The following is a 21,686-nucleotide window of genomic DNA, read 5'->3' as shown; positions in this document are numbered from 1 at the left end:
CTGTTGTCGCCATGGCCTTCATGGCCTTCGCCAACATCTACGCGTCCATGACCATGTCCAAGGTCATGCTGCTCGCGCCCAAGTCCGTCAAGACGTTTGGAGACCTCGGTCAGTGGTGCATGGGGCCGATTGGTCGCTGGCTGTGTATCGTCTCGCAAATGGGCTCGTGCCTTCTCCTCCCGTGCGTCTTCCTGGTCCTCGGCGGTTCGCTGCTGGACGGCCTCTTCCCGGGAGCCTTCAGCCAGACGACGTGGATCATCCTCATGGCGCTCACGGTGCTGCCTGTTTGCTTGGTGCCCACCCTCAAGGAAGGAGCTGGCGCCGCCTTCGCCGGATGCCTGGGAACGATCATTGCCGACATCCTCGCCGTGGCTGTAGTCATGCACGGACTCAGTGGCCACCCGAGCGTGCCGACGCCTGACCTTTCGTTCGAGCAGGTCGCTGGTTGCTTCGGCAACCTGTCGCTCGCCTACGGGGCTGGTATCGTGATCCCGGACATCCAGCGCCAGCACAGCGACCCCAAGCGCATGCCGCGTGTCGTGGGCGTCACCGTCGGCATCATCTCGATCCTGTTCCTGGTGCTAGCCAGCACCGCGTACTCGGCCGTGGGATGCCAGATTTCGGGCAACCTGCTCTTCACTATCTACCCGGACGCGGACACCGGCCTCACCAACCTGGGCTTTGCGCCCAACTGGGGAACCATCGTGCTAGCCTACCTCTTCATGCAGCTGCACATCACGATCGCCTTCGCGGTGATCATCAACCCGGCGTTCTACATCGCGGAGCGTCTGTTCCTGGGCATGCACAAGGCGGAGCAGGGGGACCTGGAGAACGCCACCAGCTACCTGCAAACAACTACTCCGGCTGACCCAGCCGTGGTCCGTAACTCCAAGATGTCGTACGTGTCGGTGGCCGACGCTGAGAACGTGCACAAGGACGATTCCGAGAAAGAAGCGATGGAGTACCGCGGTGCGAACGCCATCAAGTACGTCGTGCTGCGGTTCATCCTCGTGGTGCTGCTTGTCATCATTTCGATTGTGCTGAAGGACGACTTCACGTCCCTGGCAGACTTCGTCGGCGCTTCGTGCATCACGGTGAACTGCATTTTGCTGCCCATCGTCTTCTACCTCAAGATGTCGTGGGAGAAGGTTGCGATGTGGGAGAAGGTCTCGGGAAGCATCGTGGTGGTGATCTGCTTTGTGCTGGGCTGCTACGTGACGTACATGAATGGCAAGGAGCTGTTTGCTCCGTCACACGACGAAACGGAGTTCCCGTACTGTGCGCCGGAGTTCGAGAACACGGTGTACTACAACGTCAGCGCGGCCAACTAAGTTTGCTAGGCAAGTCAGAGACGTAGCAGAAGTACCCTAGCAGGTGAGCTACTGTAGTTTGGTACTGCAACGTGGTCCGTAAAAGAATCCAATTCAAAACTTTGCGCGAAACGTTTTTGTTGTAGAAATAAGGTTTTACCAGCTAAAACAATACATTTACGTTAAAATGCTAAAAACGAGCTACTTATGTACCTCGTATTGCAGCGATGTGAAAAGCTACGCATAATTCTAAGCAACGAACAATACCCCGTCTTTTCCCAGTGCCGACTCACCTTGGCGTACTCTGCGCTACCAGTCGGAATGGCGTTTGTGTTGGTTTGTATATGAGACTGCGCCAAACAAAACGATGCTAGTTAACCTTTTAACGTTTTTGAGATAAACGGCTTGGAAGTTGGCGCTTCTCTTTTCGCACTTAAGTGAAATTTTTCAGGAGGGAGATTTTTCAAAATCTCTAAATTTGACTGGAGTGTATCGGCAACGAAGCATGGAAGAGCTCGCCGCATTTGCCGCCGCTGGGAGAGACCAGACCGCCAGCAGCTCTAGTGGTTACAGCAGTGACGGTAGTGCAGACAGCAGCTGGGAGCCTGACCCAGACGACGCAAGCTCTGCGGAAAACGAGGACGAGCGCGAAGAGGATCAAGGCGGGGGCGAAGACATGGACACAAGCATAATTTTGATTGACTGCGACTTGACATCCGAGGTTACTCGTCTGATTCGCGAAGACGTTTGCAAGAAGAGGTGTCTTGTGGGGAAGGCAGCTAAGCTGGAACAGTTCCTATGCTCGCTGTCCCAGATGACTGGTGGCGAGCGAAAGCAGAGCATTGTGACGGCGCTAGCGGTGCTCAAGGAGACGGATACAGTGCAGCGCCATCGTGGCACCGGTGTACGAGATCAGTATCACTACTACCTTCCTCTCGTCGGGCATGTCTGTCGTGCGGCTTGGTGCGCGGCGTACGGGGTATCAACCCCAACAGTAACACGCTTCAGGAACCGCATCAATGACGGCATCTTCTCTGTGAAGGCACACGGCAACCGGCTGAACCAGAACGCCAGTGCTGTTGATCTCCGTTGGTTGATCTCCTGGTTCAAGGACTTCGCGAAGAGCGTGGGGGAGGTGGTGCCCGTCCGGGTGAGAAAGCAATCGACTGTGGACGGTGTGGTGAAGCTGAAGTATTCCTCGGCTGACTACACCCTGCTACCAGCGTACTTCACATGGGGTCAGCTCTACATGGAGATGCACAACTATGTCGAGGAGATTCGGCTGCGAGTACGCGAGCCAAGACCGAGTTCTTTCAGGCAGCTGTTGAAGAAGCATTGTCCGACAATTCGCATCAGGTCCCAGCGCAGCAACGTTTGCGACGTTTGTATCATCTACTGCGCGCGGATGCGGAGCGGGGTTACTGCTGAGCTGACAGAAGAACTGGGGCGATACACCGAAGCAGCTCGACACATGAGGTTCGTTGTACCTGCGGGATACAAGCATCATTTTGATTTAGACTAATGGAAACTAACATCATTTTGATTTACTCGGGACTTAAGGGAAGCGTACAAACAGGATCTGTCTTCTGCAAGCGAAGACCACGCGGTGCTCATTATAGACTACAGTCAGAACCTCACATTACCAAGTGTGACCAGCACGCCGTCGCAGTGGTACTTCCTGTCGCTGCGGAGTGTCAACATGTTTGGTATTTACTACGCGAACAAGACCATCCAATACAACTACATCTACGACGAGACGGTAGCTGGCAAGGGTACAGACGAGGTGAACTCCTTGCTGCATCACTTCATCCACAAGATCGTGTTACCAGGCGGCCACCGGAAGCTAACGATCTACGCTGATAATTGTGGCGGTCAGAACAAAAACAACTACGTGCTGAAGGCGCTGCTCGCACTGGCACACATGGGTGACTTGGAGACTGTGGAGCTAAAATTCTTCGTTAAGGGGCACACCAAGAACGCAGTCGACCGCGGGTTCGGGCACGTGCGAAAGCGCTCGAGTCGGGTGGATGTATGGACGATGACTCGTCTCCTAGAAGCGGTCAACGACGCATCGGCTACGTCAGCACTCGTGCACGTGCAGAATAAGAACAATACGTTCAGAGAGTACCGCGAGGTAGTGAAGGAGGCTTACAAGGATATCCAGAAGTTTCAGATATTCGTCATGAAGAGCGATTCCCCCGGGGTTGTGGCTTGCCAGAGAGGTCCAAGGTCCTCACCAGTTCTTCAAGATCTGCGGCGCAAATACGATGGAATTGTCGTGGATGCGGATCGCGTGCGTGTACTGTTCACTAGCCACTTGGAGTTGCTGCCCAACCCCCCGCCAAACTCCGAGAAGATCCAGCAACTGTGCAACAAAGTGCGTCCGTACGTTCCAGAAGAGTTTGTAAACGATGCACTGTACGCTCCGCCGAACGACGAAAACGAACGGAAAGCAAACGAGATCAAGAGGGCTCGAGCTGCACGTCAAAAGGCATCCGCCAAGAGAAAGAAGCTTGAAAGAGAAGCAGCAACGAAGCGTGATCCACCAAGTGAAGCTGCAGTGAACAGTGCCGGTAATGAAGCCGAGGCAATGCAAACCGAGCAGCAGCCAGCTGAAGGAGATCGCAGTGGTCGAGACGAAGCATCCATGGCGAAGGAGCCGTCACATGTGAAGAAAAGACCACGTAAGGAAACGTCGTGACTGATGCGATTTCCGAGCCCGGGCAGTGTTTTGTTCTCGGTAAATCAAAATGATTCTTGTTTCCATCGCTACCAAAATCCTAAATATACACCTCGATTTTTGATTTTCTGAATTTGGTGCTCATAATACTGCGTCTAAAACAAAGAAGAAATCGAATTAGGAGCTCGGAATAGGCGCAACGGCTCCGTTGGTTCAGTTTACCCCCAGTCAATCAATAAAAAAAAAATCGAGTTCGGCCAGATCTCGAGGCAACACATTTTTTCAGAGACCCTCACTCAGCGAAGACTGCGTGGATTTTGGTGCTGGGGAGCTCTACGTGTAGCTGAGACTCTCCTCTTTATGATGGTGTGCCCAGCTCGTAATTTTCTAAATGGTTAACTAGCATTATTTTGTTTCACGCCGTCTCATATCGGAGGCCTGCCACCGGCGGGGTTGAAGGTCTGACCTAGGGCCTGGGACAGTGGTAAGACATGCAGCAGTAGGCGTTCTCAGAGAACCAGGTCCCTGTATGAGAAAGGGGCACAAACCCGTAGGAGCTGGCAACAGCTCAGCTAATCTATTCACTCCTTCTTTTCTTTCTTCAGTAAGGAGTTCGGCCGTCGAATCCAATTTAACGACCAACAAGGTTATGAGCCCAAACCCGCGGGCATCCTGCTGCACAGGACGTGACCCAGGATGGCAGACTCGATGAAGTTCACCGCTGACGGGGTGTCTAAGAACTGGGAAGGCAAGGACTGACACGCATACAAGTTCGCCAAGCAGATGGTATTTCGGGAGGCGGATCTCACAGCCATCGTGGAAGGGACGATAACCAAGACGATACTTTCGGATGCGGAGAGTGAGGAGAAGCTTGACAAGAAACAGACCAAAACCATGCGTTTGATTGGGATATCGGTGCCGTCGGAGATTTTACTTCAGATCAGGGACAAGTCGACAGGATCGGAGATGTGGGGAGCCTTATGTGACCTACGGATAGGACCAAGAAACCAAGTGATGTTGGCGCTAATGTAACTGAGCAAAAGCGTAATTCACGAGGTAGTGTGACTATTCGAGAGGTGACTGGCGGATCACCAGGCCCAGATCGTGAAAATGAAGATGCTGGTGTGGTGATGTGGGCGCTGGACCAGATGATACTCGACGCCGGAGTCGAAGTGGAGATACGAGAACCTCAACATGAGAGGCCTATTCAGGAGGTGGGTCATGATGAAGAAGATGACGCAGTTGTCGACACCAATGGCTCGTGGGTTTCGACACTGCAGCAAAATCTCACGTCACAAGCAACATGCTGGACTTCATAGCATTTACGGAGGATACCAGTCGGTCACACTGTGTGCATAGGATGGCCTGCTTTGGCTTCGCATATTACTGGAGTGGGAACTATTGCATTGGTGACTGAAGTTGATGGTAAACGTGGCATACTGTACCTGAATGATGCTGCGTTCCTGGTGTTGAGCATTACTTGTTTTTACCTGGACTTGCCGCAGAACAAGGATTTGACTTCGATTTTGATCACGATACGCTAGACTTCCGTGTTCAATAGGAGTGATCTGACTTCGCCCTCACAGCGATAGTCTGGAAGAGCTTGTGCAGCAGCTTGCCAGTTTCCAACTGTCTTTGCTTTCTCTATTACTTTTTTTTCTCTCTTTCTCTACGCTTCGTCCACTACTTCTAATCTATAGACAACTACGTGCTATCCTTCTACGAATGATGTGCGCATAGGTGTGCACCCAATGTATTGGACTCAGCCGACGCAGTCGCGACTGTGGCAGAACACTTCCCCCCTAAACGGTGTTCTGCCGCCGTGCATGCAACTGCGTGCGGGAAGAGTCGCCAGAAGTGGATCTGCACCCAAGTGCGTCGGCGATCAAGTGGGTATGTACAGTACCCAGGGTGTTGGCAAATAGACGGATGGCACGTAGCTATCCATGGAAGAATAGGAGCAGCTAGAAAGGTAAAAAGTAAAAGAGAAACAAAGGCAGTTGGAAACTGGCAAGCTGCTGCGCAAGCAACTTCCGCTGTGAGAGCGAAGTCAGATCAAACGGCGAGGAATCACTAGATAAAATGTATAACGAACAAATTGCCCGTGACGTTACCGTCGCGGCAATCGACCGCGACCGTGGCTGCGACCTCGACGCGGAGACTCACCGTCAGAACCTGACGCTGCCCTAGCAATATTCAGGGCACGCGTCATCTCTTTTACCAGTTGATCTGTCTGATGTTCCTCGATAAACTTCTCAACAGGTCGTGGTGGGCCTTCAAGCATGACGCGAGCAGGTTCCCAAGAAACCTCTAGCTCATCCAATCCAAACTATTTCACCTTTATTTCCCAGGCGCGCAGTTTGCACCCCATTCGACACTCCATGAACCACTCAGCCAAATGACCACCCTCGCCATGAATGATGTTGTTCACGATGTCTTCCGTCATGGACCCTTCCACTGGACGTTCAGCTTGTTTACCCTGGACAGCACTCGACCCACATGCACAAAATCTCATTCGGCGAACTTAATCAGCATGACACCAGCTTTAGCCCCTTATCGTTTACGAGCTTGCGCACGACGCTTCTCGCTCGTTTCAGCCAGTTTCTGTGCATCTTTGATAGGGCATCTTGGATCTCGGCTAAATGCTCCTTCTGTTCCCCCGCGACCCAGTCTAGACTCAGGTGTGCGTGCGCACCAGCGCTCCTTCAGATGTCTGGGCGGTAACGCAGTGAATACCGTTACCTGTGCCACTCCGTCAAGTCGATCGGCCGGCATATGGCTCAGAGCCATCTGCACCGCCGGTAACGCCTCTGGCCATTGGATAATCGCGAACCGCTGCTCACTCATGATACAGCGGAGGATTAGCCGGTTCACCACTTCAATTGCCCCATTTGCCCACGGAGTGTAAACAGCAACAAAATGGTGTTATGCTCCCAGTCTTTTCTGGAGCAACTCTATGAGCGTGTTTTTCAAATGGCTGCCTTGATCCGACACCCACTGGTACACCACACCATACCGCTTGAACCAGTCGGTCAAGGCGTGCAACACTTCCATACTCGTCGCGGCATTGCACGGCACCAACTCTAAAAATCCACTCATGTCGTCCTTTAACACGAGAGCGTAGCACATGCCATCCGAGCTCGCAGGCATGCTCAAGAAGTCAAAATGCAATACTTCGTTGGACTTTGTTGCATGCACTGCCTCACCAAAGAGTCTCGGTACTCTTGTGTCATCAACACGCAGACAGTGCAAACAACTACCCACAAAGATGAGCACCGAATCGGCCATGTCATCCCACATAAATTCCGGTGTCAAATGCTGAAGAGTGGCTTCCACGCCACAATGACCTGCAGGACCCACATGCGCCACAACAAACAACCGAATGTGAAAATCAGTCGCCTCAGGTGGCACCAAAAGCCGGCCACGCGCGTCGCGATAAAGCTCGACAGCGGTATCCCAGTGCACTCCACTCGGCGCCAACTTCGGCGATGATCCCTCCCCCGCCGAAGACCCCCCCCTCCCTCAATGTGGTCACGGATTAACAGCCACACTTCAGACGATGAAGGCTACGCAAATTTTCCGTTTGCAGAGGCGAATGTGCCGTTGCCGAGTCCACCGCAATGACATGAACACGAATAGACAACACATCGCCCCAAACATTAGCCTCACCCGAAATGTGTTCGATAACATACGGGAAAAGTGACAGCGTAATCGACCAGCGCTGCAACCGATCGGCTTGGTAACGTATCAAAACCTTCCGGGTTGAAAATGTATATCAGGTTTCTGTGGTCGGTGAAGATTGTAAATCCACCAGGACGCAGTAGTAAGTACTCGAAGCGCTTGCAGGACTCGATAATTGCATAAGCTTCCTTATCGACAGTCGGCCAGCGCGACACAGTACCAACAAATTCCCCGCTGAGGAAAGCCAGCGGCGAGTGTCGCTGATCTTCCAGCGCATTTCCAGCATCTTCGCGCGGTATCTGCGTCACTACATATTCCCAATAATCAGCACTCGCATACGTGAACAAACAAACCAGTGCCGCTGATTTCGGATGCGCTAATTGCACCATTGCTACCAACGCCTCCTTCAGTGCCTCCATAGTGTTCGCGTGGATGACAGTCCATCCGACCTCATCCAGTGAGACACGACTCAGGAGATTCTTTTTCCGACTTTGCACTTTACTCGCAGCTACATCTAGTAGCTCGTACAACACACCCGTAGATTTCGCGTAGTTTGGAGTGCTGTTGCGCATCCAGTTCACAGCGCAGAGAAACCGCTGCATGTCGACTGCAGTCTGTGGCGTTGACATGTTCACTAAACCAGCCAACCGATCTGGGCAATGCGAAATACCTTCACCAATGATCATGCGATCGCACCACTTCACCTGTCGTGTGAAGAAATGACACTTCTCCGAGTTCAGCTTTAACCCATACTCGGCGCAACGCCACCAGATCTTCAATCGAGGACTCGTATCCGAAAATATTATCTAGCCAACCCAAAATACCATGATAGAGAATGCCACCAAACACCAGTTTGACTGCACCTTGGCAGTGAGCGACAGCATCGGTCGCACCCATCGACACCCGTGTCGGCGTATACACCCCTTTGTGAGTCATGATGGTGAACATTTCTTGGCACACAATCGCCAAAAGTAGCTGCCAGTAGCCGCGAAACCAGTCCAACACGAATTAGAACTCCGAGCCCTCAAGCAAACTTAGAGCAACTTCGAGGTTTGGCATTGGCCATGCCATAACTTCAGTGCACTTGTGTGCGCGCCTAATGTCAACCACCATACGTAAACCATCCTTCTTTGGGATGACTAGCGCTAGCGGCTACGATGATTCTCGTAAAGGAGCTCCACCTGAATGGGTTCATCCACGTGGCTCTCCAAAACCTCTCAGTGCAATGCACATCTGGCTTTAGGCGCACCTGCATAGGCTGAACCTTACATAGAGGGTCTCCGTCGATTGCCAACCGAAACTCGTCCTCATGTTGGAAAATGATTCGCCGCAATTGTTTTGCTGCAGTCGTAGGAAGTTCTTTTTCATAAGCATCTTTTACTGACACCTCCAGCGCTTGATGCATAGCAACAGAATCGCTTCTACTCCGCTGTGACAACATAGGGATCACCGTGCGAAGTCTTTGTCATCTGCTGCTATCATGTCGGTATCTTCCAAACAAACCAACTCGCGCAGTTGCTGCATTCGGACCATCGGAGGCTGCTCCGTTCTGTGCAGGGAGCCATTGTCATCGACATCCAGCCCACTTCCGCGCGCAGCCTTGCTCACGTGAGCGTCCACTTCGGGACTCACCATTCCTCCATCCGATGAAGCTAAATCTCACTCATGTTGTTTTTAAATGCCTTCACGAGGAGTCCATCGGTAGAATACCCTAGCCTCTGCATCATAGCCCGACCAATGGCAACTGACTTTGCCTCATCTCCTTCGAACAACCAGCACTTCAAATTTCGCAAACGCAGTGGATCCGCTGAGGTTTCCAGTTAGACCTCGTTATATAGAGTACAACGAGAGACGGGCAGCGCTCGGTCGCCAAGTGACAGCAACTGTCCTGCCTCTTTCACCAACCTGACGAAACGACCCGTGCTTTCCAGCTCGCGAATGACCCCTACCCTGACTACTGAATCATTTGCACCAGAGTCCACCAGCGCTGCTACCACCGTCACATCAACGCAACCACTATTTGAGACGACCAGCGGTTGAGGCGCCGAACATGTACGCTCGTCTACAGACGACGGCGGCACGACGATCTTGGTCATCTTCGTGACTGTCTCACAAAGCTCGCGCTGCTGTGCGCGCCACTTCACTACATGTTCTCAAGCTTCCTCTTCTGGAGCCATCGGGCATTCCTGCACCCGATGGTCCAGAGAATTACACTTGAGATATGGGAACACTGTCATCCACGTAGTTTTCGTCGAACCTGCACCAGCAGCCTGGCCCTGCAGCTTTGCTGCCGCTTGCTTCGTTAGCTGTTGCTTCTGCTGTTGGCCACGACCAACGTTTGATCCTTTCGACACGGATCCGGGCCCAGCAGAGTTTTGACTTCCCGTCTTCTGCTGGTCCTTCGGTCTCGCCGGGCTCGACGAGGTTGTTTCAGTCGTGGTATGTAACTGCGTAGCAGCTTATGAATTCATTTAGAGAAACGGACCACATCTTTCTTGAATGACTTGGACTGTTCTTGAGCTAACTTGCGCTTCACAGCATGCTTAAAATCCGGCGGTGCCAAAGTCGCGACCAAGTACGTCACCAGCTTCTTTGGCTGACGATGGCAAATGATGTGATCCATATTGTGTTTTATCAACACAAGCTCCATATCATCAATCGATACGAAAAAACCGCGTCAGGGAAAGATGTATCTATTCTTTGCGCCTTCATCTTCCTATCAACGGCAGTGTAGTCGTCACCGTTCTCAGGAATGCGGTCTTCTTCGAAGTACTGGACAACCATCCCCTCAGTAACGTTTTCCACTGAGACTTCCAAATCATAGAAACAAATCCGACGCAGCGTTCTCGCCTCGATGCAATGCATCACAGGCAAAAAGTACGGCCGGTTAAACGCCGTATTGTACGCTCTCAGCGCGAAGTAGTAGGTCTGGTATGCTCACATGAATTCTCTGCGTTCAGCCATAGTCCGTCTCTTGTACTGCGGTACCCGCAGCAATGCCGGTGCATTGGCACACGACCCTGTCACTGACATCTGGCATCGCCTCGTCATCAACAGAGCTTGTACCACCACTGGGTCTTGGCACCCTGCGCAGATGTACCACCAGCGGCGCACCGCTCAGTCCTCTTCGGGCTGCCGAGGTATCCGACGTTCTTGTCAGTGTAATGTTGTCGTCTGGAGACACTCGTCATTGCCTTGATCTACCGCCGCGGTTGGCGGCTCCATGAGTGACAGAAAAGCAATGGTTGAGCTCGCTGAACAAAGTTGACTTTGATCTGACTTCGCCCTCACAGCGATAGTCTGGAAGCGCTTTCGCAGCAGCTTGCCAGTTTCCAATTGTCTTTGATTTCTCTATTACTTTCTCTCTCTCTTTCTCTGGGCTTCGCCCACTACTTCTGACCCATAGACAACTACGTGCTATCCTTCTACGAATGATGTGAGCATAGGTGCACACCCAATGTACTGGACTCAGCCGACGCAGTCGCAACTGCGGCATAACAATGAGGGCCGAGCAGTGATTGTGGCTTCCCCGTACGAGGCAATATGGTGGTTCTTCGTGACTCATCCGGCATATGAGGGACTCGTGCCAGCGCAGTGTGTAATTTCACAGCGGATGATGAAGTGGCATCTCTTGTACTCTGACACGAGCGACTCGGGCATATTTGCCCACAGTACCTGAAGACCGTGACCGACAAGGGTCTAGTGAAGGGAATGATGTGTGACGCGGCACGAGAAACAAAATTCCTGTGATACTTGTCAACTAGGAAAACAGAAGCAACAGCCACACCACAAGAAGTTGAATCGTGGGTTGAAGGCTCCCAACCAGGCGGTGTATGCGGACTTATTAATCCCGAGCCAATGTAACGCCATCCGCTTTTAGGCAGTGTTGGTAATTATGGACGGCTACTCTCGTTTTGTGACGGTACATATGGTAAATAGCAAGACGAGCAATGTAGTCAACCAGCACATCAAGGAATACATCCTTTGGGCAGAACACCAAACTGGTAAAAGCAAGGAGGGTGCGGAACGAATTAAGTACACGGTTCACCAAGTATGGACAGACAAAGGAGGGGAGTTTGTGAACAGTGCCATAAAGAAGTGGTACAGTGCTCATGGAATCGAGCACGTTCGAGTCGGACCAAAGAGCTCGCAACTAAACCTGTGTAAGCGAACCCATCAGTCGCTCGTTGGAATGATGAAAGCAATGATGTTGCACGCTGATTTCCCGAGGATTTTGTGTCCGGAGGAATTATGAAATGCTGTCTAGTTGAAAACCAAGTGTACAGCAAGGGCCACGGAGGCATTCCGTATGAGATGTTGTTTGGAGTCAAGCCGGATGTCCATCACATCTGTAAATTTGGGACGCTTGCGTACATTCATGTTCCAGCAACACCAGAGCGACAAAAGTAGAGTGGCAACGCTCAAGTCGAATTCGTGCTAGGCTATGCGGATGATGTTGTAGGGACCGAAATTTACTCCCCCAAAGAGCATACGGCCAAATTTGTTGCAGATTTGCGTGTTGCTAAAGTGATTTTTTTCATGCTTGCGCATGAAAATAGCTTTTAGGACTAGGAAGCAAAGATGAAACCAACGCAAGGCGTAGGAGCAGCCGTAGCGTTAGTTTCAGACCTTTCTTTGAGCATAACCCCTCTTGCTTCACGCCTTAGCTGTCTTCAGCTGGTTCACCACGCTGTGCACATGCCCCCTTTCTCTCACACCAGAACGGATTTCGAGCTCCTATTCTACGCATGGATCGTTTACGTAGGTCAAGACGACGTGACCTTTCGCAGCCTAGGGAGGGGGTCCCGAGATATCGCGCTCCAGCACTTAGTGACAGCAAGGGAAGTGAACACAGTAGGCGAGATATCGCTCCTACGACGACCCGTTTCCGTGTAACCAAGCCGGGTAGTTCAATACGGTCAATTAATCGCGTCCGAAGGTGATATAATGACGATTAATACCAATGTGTGCCAGGTGACCGCGAATGCCACGGAAGTTTCGTCCGTTCCTCCAATCGCAGCATTGCTGCTTCAGCACGCGGAGTTCAATTGTGATGAATAAAGTGGAAGTGACCTGGAGGAGTCACACGCGTCGATCATGGATTGCGTACTAGGCCACAACGGTGGCGTGGGATCCAACAAGATTTTCGAGATTTTGGATGGTTTGTTGATCGATGAGACATTTCCGACAGCATTGAAAATATGCCGATGGGTTGACCCTCAATATGGCGAGGTAATACATTTCTCACTACATCATGCCCTAGATTTCGCGTTTGAAGTTGATGACGGGCGATCCCCGTTCTCAACAGTGTTGGTCAACCTTTTGTCGGTCCCCAGGATAAGGAGGACAGCGACAACCAGAGGGCAGCGCTAATCTCTTTGATGATCAGCTTCATTCTTTCGTTGACGATGACGAATTGCCTTCAGACCAAGTGGAGAGTGAAACAACCGAAGTCTATGCAGTTGACTCGGCTCCCATGCGGTGAAAGAATCGTGCTCGTGACACGCATCTCTCGACAAATGACGCGAGTCAAGTGGCCGACACTCAAAAACGTAGTCGGAATTGTTTTTTGCCGATCAGCTTTAAACAAAGATGCCCTGATCGCGGAACGACGGGGAGGCGACGACGATCTGCTAGAACGTTTCCCATCCATTCGACAAGGCGACGAGGACAGACGTACGAAGGTCATTGATAGGGCTGGGACAAACGCTGCCCAACCATTGGCACAGGTAAGAAAGCTAAATCATCCTCAAAGTTCGCATTTCCTCCTCCCCCAGAACAAGAGAATGTACATGGTCAAATCACTTCGACGAGGTACAAAGGTAAGAGCCCTAATGTGTTTGTTAACGGGTTGATTCAGTCCGATACTGTGGAGTTCAAGGCAGTTCCAGGTGTAAGTACCCGAGTGTACGATATACGATTTGGACCCAAAGGTTTGCGTCATTCAAGCTTCAGCTGTACTAACGAGAAAACGAGTGCACTCTACGCCGCGGATACGGACAACAGTGCGAAACTGACGTCGAAAGATGATCCGATAGTCTCGGACCCTGCGAGCCGGGATCGCGTGAGTTTATGCACCAGCAATGACGTTCCAGAAATAAAAATAATCACTCGGCACGAAAGGCACAGCTTCGCATTCTAAACGGAGTAGTTAAACATCAGTTACCGTGACACTAAAAGACAGCAAACTAGAGCTAAACTGCGTATCAATATCCCTAAGCTCGGCCAAAACAATTCAAGCAGCCTTAGAAGCGGAACTAGTTCGTGAAGAATGCAACATTTCGAAGTCGCATCGCCACAAAGGTTTTTTTCGTTCTTCGTCAGCGTTGTCGACGCCATGCACCGTTGATAAAATCGCATGTGAGTCATTATCGTGCATTATTTGCGAGAGCAACATGAGCTTAGAGCAAGCGGTTCGATTTGTCCGCGGTGAAGACATTTTCGACAGACTAAGCAAAGCGCTCGACCCAGATCGTCTGCAGCTAGCCATGTCAGATGATGTCCGGCAGTTACATTATTTAGTGGGTCAGAGTGGCTGACTCGCCATCTCCAAACAGCGTGCAAGTAAGTAGCTGCACCTAGTCGCCACGCACGGTCCACCAGGGTCTTCACCACAGTCGAGAGGACCCCCTGCAGATCACCTGCGACCATTCTACAATCCACAGTAATGTTCCACACTCCTGTAGGTACTTCACCGAGTTCTAATCCAAATGTATCTTTCTCAACCGTCGAGTTCTGCAATCCAAGTGCGCGCCACGGACGCAGGAAGTGTCGGCGGAGCTTCGTTGCCGCCGGACAGTCCCAGAAGATATGGAAAAGAGTGACATCCGGTATATGGATGCACTGTTTGTGCGGGCAGCCAGATTTGTGGTGAACCGGATCAAATATAGAGAGGACATACCGTTTGACTGTGTGCAGTTCCCCGCACGGACCCAAGCCAACAATTCGGCGGAGTCGTTTCCACTCCATCTTATGGACCCCTTTGGAAGCCTGATCTCCAATGGTACCCCACTGCTTGTCGCCCCGTGTTAAACTCGCTTTCCCTCTCAATATTGAAGCAGCGAGCACTCAATTTTTGTACGTCTTGCGTCGTCGCGACCAGCGGCGACGCCCCACCCAAAGACAAACGAGGCGGCTCATCCGTGGACGCGGGTGCATACAGGTCAGTGTGGCGTCCGGTTCCATGAATGACGCAACGGCTCGAGTGAGGCCGAGGTGGCCATTGACCCCAGTGGATATAGGGGTTACCACGACACTGTCTGCGATGAGTAGCTGTATGCCCAGTCGTGGTCTGAAGAATGCGACGACTGGATGATCGGGAGGGGCTTCGTGGAAATACACTTCATCTGGGTATGGCAGGCGGAGCACTATATCCAGGAAGTTGACAAGCAACCGTGCAGCGAAAGGTTCAGCGTTTGCCCATTCGGGCACCCGGCAGGAGCTCTCAATGAAGGTGATGTCAATATGCCCGCGGTCGATGCGGGCCCACATCACCACGTCCCTGACCATGCATCTGCGGGAGAAAGCAGCTTCTCGTTATAGCAGGTGCGGCTTCGACTGCCGTCGTGATGATACACCTGCAGTGTGTGAACATCCGCACATGGCAACCACTCCGTCCGTTTCTCGCCCCGAGTCTGAGCGAGTTGCACGTACGGTCGAGTTCGATCTAATGCCAGGAGCCGGGTTACATCACACTGAAGTAAATTCCCCGTCCACCAAGCTTGGCTCAAATAAGACCTGCGTGTCTATGACTTTGTCAGTAAAGTGTCCATACCATACATAATTCTTGACTCGCGCCGTCATGGTATTCACTTCCCGCGGAGGACGGCCACGCATGACGAGCAATGTAGGTAAGGTTCGGAATGATGACTGCCGCCGCTACTATACTACGTTGGTCCACCGCTAATGTTTTGCGACTTGCCAGCAGTAGTTTGTTGGCCAGTTTAGTTGGGGCCACCTTCCAGGATGTCCCCGCCTCGATGTCTCTCCCAACGTGCAGCTGCACGCTGTGCGGGGTGACTGGTACTGCAGCGTAGCCGGCAATTGAACGTGAGCTTGTGGCCTCTGTGGATGTAGTGCAATGACCATCGTCTTGGCCGTGTTGATCTACAGACCCGACGCCTGTCCGAACAACCGTAATTCACACATTAAAAGCGGGATGTCCTCCGGATGCCGTACAAAAGCTGCGGTGTCATCCGTATATCCGGCGACCCGAAGTTCAAAACGGCCAGCCTCCGATTCTATGAGTATGCCCCTGATGCCCATAAATCCGTCCAATTGGCAATAAGGGGTCCAAGGCCAAGATGAAGAGTAACGGGGTCAAAGGACAGCCTTGTTGAATGCCGCTTGAGACCAGCACCCTGCGAGATTTGGTGCCATTGGTGAGGAATCGCACTGTAGTGCCGGCATGTCTGGCAACAATTGTTCGGACAAATTTGTGAGGGTATCCCTTGCTCATCAGGACTTCCAGCATGTAATCGCGATCCAGGGAATCATAAGCCTTCTTAAAGTCAAGGATAAGTGCGGGGGCATCGCGTTCTTCCGGATCCGCAGTCACCATTCGCTGCGCTGCGTTGTATAAGTCGAGCGTCTCGTGTAATGTGCGGCCGGGCACAAACCCGTGTTGATTCGGATGAAAACAATTAGGAAGCGTGATGCCCACCCGCGTTGCCATCACACGAGTGAATATTTTGTAGTCCCTATCGAGTAAGGCGAGAGGTCGAAAGTTTAACGCGTCACGGGAGCTGCCGCCTTTTTTTAAGGAAGGAGATATCGGCCTCAAGGAAAGTGTTGGAAAAATGCTCTCCTCATACCGCACATTGAACAGGCGGGCTAGAATGGGGACGAGGTCAGCCTCGTAATCACGATACCATCCGTTCCCGAGGCGGTCAGTACCCAGAATCAATGATCGCGGGCATGTCCCTGTACTCCTGTCCAAGACACAGTTGCTGTCGGATGAGACGCACAAGCTTTTAGATCAGCGTGCGCCTGAGGGCCCGTTTCCGCGCCCGTATCCAAGTTCGCGTCGTTCTGGCAACCTTAAGCTTAAGTGCATCCCACCCCGTAGCTATTGCATTGGCAGGAAGCTAGAAATGAGTCAGCTGTTCGGCGTATTCCCGGAGTAGTCGCGTGGTGGCCTCTGAGACGGCCGCGGTAGCGTACGAAGGGGCTGGGAGGAGTCGAGACGGTCGTCGCAGACGAATATGGACGTCCGGAGAGCGGATATGCAACTTGACACCAAGGTTATCCGGTTGTGGTCCATTGGGCACCACGTTCCAAGCTGCAACCCAGTCCATCTTCTTAGCAGACACATACCATCGGTCGAGGCGGGAGGAGGCCTCAATTCCCCCCGGCACCGTGTAATGATAAGTGTGCGTATCGATGTAGTGTCGCGCATCTGTATCCCAGTCATTCCGCCGTGCTACTGCTATCGGATCCAGCAGACCCCAAATCGTCAGTAAAGCCCTGAGGGCTGGCGAATCATGTCTCCCAGTGCCGTCGTGGTAACTGCGGACGGCCTTGTCGTCTAAAGTGCAATTGAAGTCCCCCCCCCCCCCCCAGTACGACAATATCTCCCATTTCGAACCAGATGTCTTGTAGCGATGTGAAGAACGTCTCACGACGGCCATATTTGTGGGGCGCGTAAATGCGTAAATGTTGCATACCGTCACAGGTGTTCCGTCCAACGTGTCACGTACCGCCATGAAATGTTCGGACCACAGATCGGGAAGGTAAGGCGTCGCCTGTTTGAATGACCCATAGGGATCGATCAGCACAGCAACTCCCCCTTTCTGTTCTACCGATGGCGACCAAAATGAATAATCCGGTTGCTCAAGGCCCGTACGAAAGCCCCATCTCAAGGCGTACATCTTTGCGGAGCGACCCAGTTCCTCCAGTTCCACGTGCGTTTCCTGCAACACTGTGATGTCAGGGTGGCCATGGCTGTCTTGACCCCCAAAAGACTGGAACCAGTGAACCGTGGCAGCCGCCGTAGCTGTTGGCGTTTGAGATACCAGACCAAAGGTTTGATCGTCACTGTGAAACGCGGCCGCGGTGGCGATCAGTTCCTGATTGTTTCCTTTTTGTCGTATTTTCTTGGAGCGGAGGCGCTGGTGATCTCTGAAGAGGTGTCGAACACTTTCTTCGTGATCAGCAACTGTGACCGTATTGGGGTAAAAGTCTCGGATCTCCGTTTGTCGGATACCAGGGGTAAGTGACGCTGTGGTGGCGCAATGCCCGTGCCTTGCCGGTGGTTTCTGCTGTGGCTCCGAGACTGAGGATGTGTGCGCTGCTGCCCGAAGTTCCGGTGGACAGCGGGAGTCATTGTGGCCCTCGTGGGCCACGGCCGAGCTTGGAGATCGCCAGTTCTCCGTCCTCGTGTTGGGCTCCGAGGTGCCTTTCGTAGTGTATTGGTGAGACAGAGAGAGCCTGCGGCCCCTCCTGACTCTCCCCCACGCCTGCCTTCGTAGCCCAGCTCCTATTACGATCGACAATTCCATGACATAATGACCGTAGAAAAGGGAATTCTTCGTACCACGTGAAGCGGGCGCCACGCGGTGACCTTGCCATTAGCGTGTCCTCCCACCCAATCGTCGTATATGGCAATATGTGTAATATGTACCAATCCGATTCTGTTAGCGACTGAGGTTGTGCACGGTACATATTGAGCGGCAAGTGCTGGGCGAGGCGCACCCATCTCACCGGAGCGCGTGCTAGCGCCTGCGCCGATTCCGAGTGAAGTTGAGTATCCTCCGCTACTGTGACCCAGCTGCTGCAGAAGTCCTTGACCGTCGACTTGGTGGACGGGTCCAGGATAATACAGCACAATGCTGCCGTCTACTCTCGATGCTCTTCGGTAGCTCCACAGGCTTCGAGGAGAGCCAATGGCCACCGCTTGACTTCATATTCCGGGTATGGCAGGAAAGCGAAGAGATGGCGGAGAGCGTCGGGCCGCGTGATTAGTCATGCTCTGGAATCCCCAAGCTGAGCGTGGCGTTTGATAGGCGGGGTGTCAAATCGCCGTCTATACAGGTAACACCATTTGATGAACGCATCTCGATTTTCAGAAGAAAGGAGCGCTGCCAGCGGGCGATCAACGTCGTCCATAGGTGCGTCTTCCGCGTAGCGCACGATATGAAAGTATGAGGTCATCACTACGTCTCCGGTTGCCGATTTAGCATACCTCGTGGGGAAAGCATCCTCTGTGTCCGAATCCGATTGTTCTGACTGGGAATGGGCAGAGTACCGTACTCTTGGTAAATTTTAACTTTTTCAATTTCCAACACCCTTTCCCAATCAAGGCCCAGCTCCTGTTTGTCAAGGACAGAAATGCCAAGCCACGCATGCACCAAGTCCAGGCAGTCCCTCATTTTGCAGCGTTTCACCAGCAAAACATTATCGGCGTCAGTGTCCGCTAGCCTGTTGATGGTACCCAAGTCGACATCGCGTTCTTGGGCCGCCAGCACATTGATGCTCAGTTTCCAATCATACTGAGCTGTGGTGGTCTCCATGTATGCTGGATCTCCCCCCCCCCCCCCCCCCCCCCTCCGCCCGCAGGAAGCGTTCGCCATTTCCAACGCCATAGCAATCACGCTCCGAATGTTTGTGAACCTCAAAATTAGGGAGAACGTGGAGGCGCCAACATTGCCGTAAGTATTCCGTACAATCGCGATCACGCAGTGGGGCGTAGATGCCGCTCTCATGGTTCGAACCATCCGCCAGTCGATTGGTTTTATAAGAGTAGCGTTGCACATGGACATCGGACGCCTCATTTGCATCACAAATCAAGATGGTCCCCCGGTAGTATTGTGCCATTGCACGTAGCTCCTGAGGGCCTGCCCAGAATGAAGCAGGGACCTGTTTGCTTGCCGACCGCCTGCGCGCAGCATCATAGTACTAAAAATAGCTAAATCTATAGAAGGTCCTGAATGGGCATACAAAGCAGCAAGGGCTCCTTGCGTCGTGGTGTATCGCTCGTGGTCGGGGTAGAGCTGGGTATACTCCGCGACCAGATCAACTAACTTCAATCCGACGTCCTTGCATAAATTGGCCATCATGAGAGTGTATACAGACCACTTCAGCGCCGTGGCATCCTTGACCACCTCGGCGGTGTTCTTTTTCTCAGCACCCGAATAGTTGATGTTAGTTGTGAGGACTGCGAGAAACGCGCATTGACCATTGGCCGCCACTCGAACCTCATGTCCGTCGAAACTGTGTAGTCACTGTCCAACCTGAATCGGAAGATCCTTATCCCTAGGCTCTGTGCCGGGTCTTGTTACCCCAAGTCCCACGTCTGCTGGTGATGCCATCGACGCAGAAGTTGTGTTGTCCTCACATGGAACATGAACTTTCTCCTCTTCCAGATCCGCCATCCCGTCAGTCGCTGTGGTGACCCTTTCCGCGGCCTTGGACATATAATTTGCCATTCTTGTCTGCATGCCACGTATCGCCGTCCGGCAACCCGATGACTGCAACATCAGGTTTGCTGCGACGTGTGGATGTCTTGGGGGTCACAGTGGGCACCGGAGTGTGGTGCTCCACCTCCTCCATCGGTGTAGGCTCCTGGTCCATCGCCAACGAATCGATATCTGCCTCGGGTGAACGTCCCACCGTCGCACACATGTCCGTGCCGTGCTGTGCGTTGGCCGTCTCCACCGCCGCTGGGAAAGTATACGGTGCGTCATCCTCGCCTGTATCGTTGTCGGCATGATCGGGCCCGTCGTGAATGACCTCCGCTGCCGCATCGGCTATCTTGTCAATCTCCATCCCGTCGGAGTCCCCCCCCCCTCCCCACTGCTGTAATCAACAAGTGCCCCGTATGGTCCAAGTGTTTCAGTTCTTTGGAAGCGCTCAATTCGTTAGGATGGTTCAACTTTGGTGGCTGCGGCCTTGCTGCGCCCGGCTTTCCTGGTAGGTAAGAGTGTCTCTGGACCATAACGTGGCCCACGGACAGGTTTTCCCTCAATGTCCGACGATGTAGTTGAGGCTACTGCCGCATGCACATCTCTGTTTTGGGAGCGACCGCCAGCTCAATCGAAACGTCACGTTTCGCCTCCAGGCCTTGGTCTTGGCAAACTTGGAGCGTTTAGGGATCTTGTTCTGATATCTGACTTCGTCAGGACTCTCAGTCTCACTCGTTTCAGCAGCAGTGGCGACGAAAGCAGGTCTGGAGCTCACGGGAGTGTCCGCTGCTACCGAGAAGTCTGAGGGTCCGATGGTCGTCAGCGGGGGCTGCAGAATCTTGTGGTGTTGGTTCTCCGCTCGAGGCTGCTCCGAAGGCTGCTGCGCCCGAAGTATCTGCACGAGGTCATCTAAGGACGAAACTTGGAAATTTGTGTGAGGTGCAAGATGGACCGGGGCCGCCGCCCCAGTATATATTTGCGTGGCTCGCTCTCTCATGCTATCGAGATTTGAGTACGACAGCGTGCATTTGGCCACCCATGGCGTTGACAAAGACACCGACCGCAGGGACGCCGCAAATGTTGCTGGAAGTGGTGAAGCGTGAGGTCGTGGTCGTCCAGCAAAATCCTGGACACTCCCGCTAGGGACTCCGGACAAGTTCTCTGCCCGAAACGAATCGTAAGATAACGATTGTCATAGATTTCAGTGCGGGTGGCGCGGGCGTATTCAGCATCCAGGACCTTGGCAAATTGGGCGAATGCCCTCGACACAGCAGTTAATCCCATGTAATCGCCGCCGTACACCCTCACCGCATACTGCATTTCCATTTAGGCTGCATTGTAGCTGGCTGTTCCCTCCTCTTCCTTCGGCCTGTACGTGTCTCGGAGACACAGAACTGCCCTCTGTACTCGCAGGGCCTTGTCTATCCATTGACTCGCTATTGTCACAATGTTATTGTGAATTCTGACGAAATTTGCCAAAGTTGGCTGGTTGGCCCAACCCTCCATAAATGAACCAGTAAAGCTCATTGGCCAAACAAATCGTTACGACCGAAGAGATCCGGCACGTTGAACCAGTGCGCGTAGGCAACAACGTCTCGAGGAGCGTCCCCGCTG

General features: G+C 52.7%; 1 protein-coding gene across 1 annotated transcript; it reads right to left on the bottom strand.

The window, feature by feature from the left end:
• Positions 1 to 20,046: 20,046 nt before the first annotated feature.
• Positions 20,047 to 20,436, bottom strand: KRP23_9552 (uncharacterized protein; the record flags this gene model as incomplete). The annotated part of the gene is made up of 1 exon (XM_067895119.1): positions 20,047 to 20,436. One exon carries the CDS (start codon positions 20,434 to 20,436, stop codon positions 20,047 to 20,049), a length of 390 nt encoding a protein of 129 aa, XP_067742736.1.
• Positions 20,437 to 21,686: the final 1,250 nt, after the last annotated feature.

Source organism: Phytophthora ramorum (genome assembly GCF_020800215.1).
Source record: "Phytophthora ramorum isolate Pr-102 chromosome Unknown Phyram_PR-102_s0008, whole genome shotgun sequence".
In the NCBI taxonomy this organism is placed as follows: Eukaryota; Oomycota; class Peronosporomycetes; order Peronosporales; family Peronosporaceae; genus Phytophthora; species Phytophthora ramorum.
Note: the sequence above shows the minus strand (reverse complement) of the source record. Positions and strands in the feature narration are given on the sequence as shown.